This window comes from Cibotium barometz, chromosome 21 (genome assembly GCF_041138505.1).
Source record: "Cibotium barometz isolate CiBa-2024 chromosome 21, ASM4113850v1, whole genome shotgun sequence".
Classification (NCBI taxonomy): domain Eukaryota; kingdom Viridiplantae; phylum Streptophyta; class Polypodiopsida; order Cyatheales; family Cibotiaceae; genus Cibotium; species Cibotium barometz.
Window position 1 is genome coordinate 56,200,842 of NC_141066.1, and position 5,215 is coordinate 56,206,056.

The 5,215-nt window shown below is 41.5% G+C and overlaps 1 protein-coding gene across 1 annotated transcript; it reads right to left on the reverse strand.

The window, feature by feature from the left end:
- Positions 1–3,118: 3,118 nt before the first annotated feature.
- LOC147627398 (uncharacterized) lies at positions 3,119–4,524 on the reverse strand. Its single transcript, XM_086816042.1, has one exon. It carries the CDS (start codon positions 4,252–4,254, stop codon positions 3,352–3,354), a length of 903 nt encoding a protein of 300 aa, XP_086672168.1. The 5' UTR covers positions 4,255–4,524; the 3' UTR covers positions 3,119–3,351.
- Positions 4,525–5,215: the final 691 nt, after the last annotated feature.

The following is a 5,215-nucleotide window of genomic DNA, read 5'->3' on the forward strand; positions in this document are numbered from 1 at the left end:
AGAAGTTGTAGATTTGAACAATAATACCGAGACAATGCCACAAAATGGACATATTTTCAGCAATTTATTTCTACCATTCTTGAAAAAATAGAAAAAATAATAATAATCATATGCACACACGCATTCAAAATGCATTATGGCTATGTGGTAGGGCTATTCCTGGGCAATGGTGCCATTTATGGGAAGCCCTTGCACCATAGAAAGAGTGCAGAAACTAACCAAGGTTGTGGGGCTTTGCCCAACCGCACTCAGGAGCATAAAACAGCTCAATTAAGAAGCTAATCTTCCATAACCTAGCTCACAATTGCATGGGCAAGGTGTGTCACTCACCTCATGAACGCATGTGCTCAGATTCTCATAGGAGATGATGTTGCCGTGGAGTCACACTCCAAAGCTCCACTCTAACGTCGGGCCGCACTCCAAAGGAAACTTGACCCTCCTCTCACTCAATCTCCCTCTTTCACATGCACTCATACATACACAATGAGCATATAATAGCTCTAATTGAATTAGGCAAGCAAGTAAGACATACAAAAGAGCAAGAGAGTAGAGAAGAAGAGCATTCTATTAGTTGCATAAGAGAATGAATGGTGAGAATACAAATTGACTCTTATTTGGGCCCCCAGCCTTCACACCTTGGCCGGTCATACCTGGTCCATGGTTGTCCAAGGCCGCCCAAGCTTGTACAAACACCTAATCTAAGCATACAATCTCCATAATTAATCTCGTGTCTTATCTTTTATAGACAAGCAGCTATCACACATGTAAAATATACAATGTTAGCATTTTTAATGTCAACGGCCAAATAAAGTGATGGCTGGCAATAGATGGCATCGACGCTGGAGAGGTGTCCAATGAGGGTTAACAAAGGGGCCTACTAGCTACACGTACATATGCCCAAGTACCTTGATAAGGTAATTTTATGCCCAAGCACAAAAAAATAAAGTACATAAGAGGGTGTACACATGCATGGGGGACTTGATTCCTTTGAGGAAGCACAAGAAGATGATCAATGGATGCATGATATGCTATGAGCATGACTCAATCCTCTTTTGCAAAGGGTTATGCTCAATAGAAAGGCATCCATTATGATGAGACCTTTGTGTTCACTTCTCATATGAGTACCATTAGGTGTATTATTACCATGGCTACACATTATGGATGGAATGTGCATCAGGATACCAAAATCATCTTCTTGAATGGTGATTTACATGAGGAGGTTTATGTATCTCAGCCTCATGGCACCCCGAAATTTAACGTAAGCCGTAAAATGGTCACTCTAAAATTATTGCCACTACTAAGGTTGTGGGCATTGCCAATAAACCACACACAGAGAAGGCCTCACATTTGTCAATAAACCATAGACATTTTCAATAAACCACACACAGAGAGAAGGCATCACACAAACAAGGTGATCACTAATATGAGAACACAACGATGACAAATGAAAATTTTTGCTATACACAACCGAGCAGATTGATCTAGAGGTGATCAAAGGTTGCGACTGAGATGAGATGACTAGTAGTCGGCGTTAAAGGCATGGATGCATAATGGTGGGCGGGGAGTAGAGAGCTAGCAAGGAGGAGGAGGAAACTTTTATATTACTGGCTCCTGCGATTTTGAATCGAACCCTCATTGGTCAGCCAAGCTTTGTTAGACATTAAATGTAATTAGAAAAAGACAGTTTGAAATGGATAAAACGAGTGCCAAAGATCAAGTTTAGCTAGACATTTGATGGAAATAGAAAAAGACTAAGAATTTGAGTTTGAAAATTTTCATGTGGAGATGGTTTCCATCTCTAGGCATTAAAGGCATACAAAAGTCGTTGAAACTTGAGCCTATAATTCGCTTCCTCCTCTAGGCATGCCCGTCGATCATGGGTTATGGATTTACATTTTAATTAGTATATTTGCAAGATCAAAGCCTCCATTTACAAAAGGTCCCTTTTTACATTTACCATATCTAGCTTACTCCTAATCCTTATTAAGTAAATTACAGATTTGATCCCACCTCTCTTCCTCGCACACAAAATATGACCGCTCCCAAAAGGTCCCTTTTTACATTTACCATATCTAGCTTACTCCTAATCCTTGTTAAGTAAATTACAGATTTGATCCCACCTCTCTTCCTCGCACACAAAATATGACCGCTCCCAAGATATATGATACTCCAATTGCATACATGTCACAAGAAAAGAGTCAAAGGTACATCCCTTTGGGGTTTGTTCTTCAAAATAATCTTTCTTAGTCCAAGTTTTCATAACCGGTCTCATGCCTAAAGGATTTTCAATTAAAACCAAAAAAGTATACATTGGCTGCTTTTCCTTTTGGTACCATCTTCTGGTTTTGGGTCCAAATTTAAGGCACCTTGTCTTCAAATCTTTCCCTATGTAAACCTGCCACATATCAGAATTTGTTAGGATGCCCTTATATGTACTAATATCCTAGTAGCTTTCAGCCTATCCCAGCTTTGTAAGGCCTGAAATAACTCAACAAATAGGTTATCATTCATCTTATTTATATAATATAAAGATCAACAATATTAGCACACCCTTGAACATTAGCTGTAACATATCCAGGCCCTTACTAGACCCTTTTTGAAATATCCAACACATTCATGGAGTTCCAAATCCCCCATAGAGAACAATACAAAATACTAGATTATAGTCCTTCCCTCTTGAGTTAATCTCCCTAGCAACCAATCGCCCCAAGTTCCCTTAACCCCCATGCACCCATCCACCCATTTGCCAATCTTACCCCAAAACCCTCTAATAGTAGGACAATAGTCCCAAAAAGCATGTATGCCATCTTCAGTTGTTGTTGATCTACATCTGGGGCCAATTCCGACTGTGAAATTCCTTTGAAGTAGTTTATATCCAAGGGGTAATGTACACATACATACTCTCCATACATGCTTGATAGTTTTAGTTGCTCATAAGTTTTAATTGACATGCTTGATAGATTCAATTGACATACTTGAACTCGTAGAAACACCACAATAGCTACACTGGTAACACAAACAAGATCCACACACCAAATTGATTTGATCTCTCTCTCTCTCTCTCTCTCTCTCTTTCTCTTTCTAGAAGAAGATAATGCCACGTATAACCTTATACAAGTCTATATACTAAACTATATATATATATTACATTATAATAATTAATCCTTGTATATACTTTTACAATTGCTCTTGGCATGTTCCCATTTTGGGAAGATCGAAGGAAGTATGGGGATGGTGGGTCTCCTTACATGGTAGTATAAACCTTGGCTCGTTTAAAAAAAATTGAAAAAGGAGAAGGAAGACTAAATGAAAACACACAAGCCAGGCGGTAAAATTATGATGGGGGAGGACTTATGCAGCAGCCTGCAAGGCTTGCAGCCCTGCTTTTTGGTATGGGAAAACAGCTTTCCTTCTGCTTGCTTCAGAACTATGGTCGATTTTATCGCGGAATTGAGCCGCCTCCGCCTCCCCTTCCATGGAGGAGCTTCTGTTGAGACGAGTGGTCGAGGAAAGGCTGGCCTCTAGTCCCGCCAGCTCTCTCTCCACAGCCTGTGCAAGCTTTGGATCATCCGAAAACAAGACTTTCTTCTTCATGACTCCCCTAGATTTATCTTCTCCGACTAGATCAGGGTCGGGTTCTACGTGTGCTTCTCCATGCAGATCAGGGTCGGGTTCGAAGTGTTCCACGTGCAGATCAGGGTCGGCTTCTACGTGTTCTGCGTGCAAGTCGCGGTCGGGTCTTACGTGTTCTACATGCAAATCAGAACTCGGCTCTACATGCTGTGCTGCAGGCGAATCTGGATCAGGTTCTGCGTGCTCCGGGTCCGGCGGCTGCTCTGGACGCAAATCAGGGTCTGGCTCTACGTGTTGGACTGCATGGCGCAAACCATCAGAGGTGGTTTCTACGTGCTCTACAAGCAAATCCGGGTCTGGCTCTAGCTCCAAAACCGGGTCTGGTTCTAACTTCAGGTCCGGATCCGGTTCAACACTAGCACAGGTGCCCATCTCTACCTTGAAGGGCCTCCCCACCTCATCTTTCAAGCCATTTATTGTCCACTGATCATCATCGTTTTTTTTGGTGTTGGGTCCCCAGCTCATCATTGCCACAACGAAGATGGCTGTGGAGAGTAGTAGAGGGGTGAAAAACAGAAGAAGGCGATGCACGGAGGGCATGAAGAGTAAGGAAAACCCACACAAGGTGATGGGGTACTTCTTGACAAAGTTGAGGGTTGCAGACACATTACTGTCTGCCATCTCTCTCTCTCTCTCTCTCTCTCTCTCTCTCTCTCTCTCTCTCTCGCTTAAATCGATACCGATTTAAGCCAATCCCTTGCTTAAGGTCTGTGTTTTGCTTTATTTGTCAAGGGACTAGCTTGATTGTTGCTGCATGAAAGCCAGGTGTAGAGTAACTCGGAAGGCAAGAAAAGATGAGCGTGTGTAGAGAAAGGAGATGGAGGCAAGCAAGGCTATAGGCTACTAGGCGAGAAGCATGGATTGAGTGGGAGAAGGGGGCTGAACCGGCTCAATTTATAAACCAAGAAAAGGCTGAAAGAATCAAAGGCTTGGAATAAGCTTTCATGGCTTTTTGGGCGAGCCGACCAAGAGCATCTCACGTCCTCATCATCGTGTACAGTGAGACTACAGTATATAAGGGCCATTTGCTGGTGGAGCATCAAAGCAAGCACACAAGCCACACCCTCCAAATAATACAATCAAATTGGAGTACAGAAAGCACGTGAAATCATGCAAATCGTCTCTACGTGTGCAAGCCTTAAAGCATACGGAAGCTACTTTTTGAATTTTTTGTGCAGAGCACCTCACCCACTTTCCTGCAATGCCATCCATAATGATTTGGCTTTTCTTGATCGTTTGCATCAAGTCAACAAAGTTTCATCTTCACTGTGGCCCTTTATAGATACATTTTATAGATACATTATTGTCCTTTTTATATAGGGTCTCGTCGTATCATCATCTCAAGATGAAGAATATGATTGCAAATTTGCTTTCACAACATTACCAATTTATCTACTATACCAGGCAATGCTTGGGCTTTTTAAAAAAACTTTTTTTTTTTAATGGAGGAGGATAGATGGAATCTGTTATGTGAATTTGATGTAGAAAGCTTTTTAAAACTGATATATATATATATATTTTCTAGTAAAAAAAGACTAGGCAATGCTCATAAGTCATTACAAAACCATAGCATTACCAACTT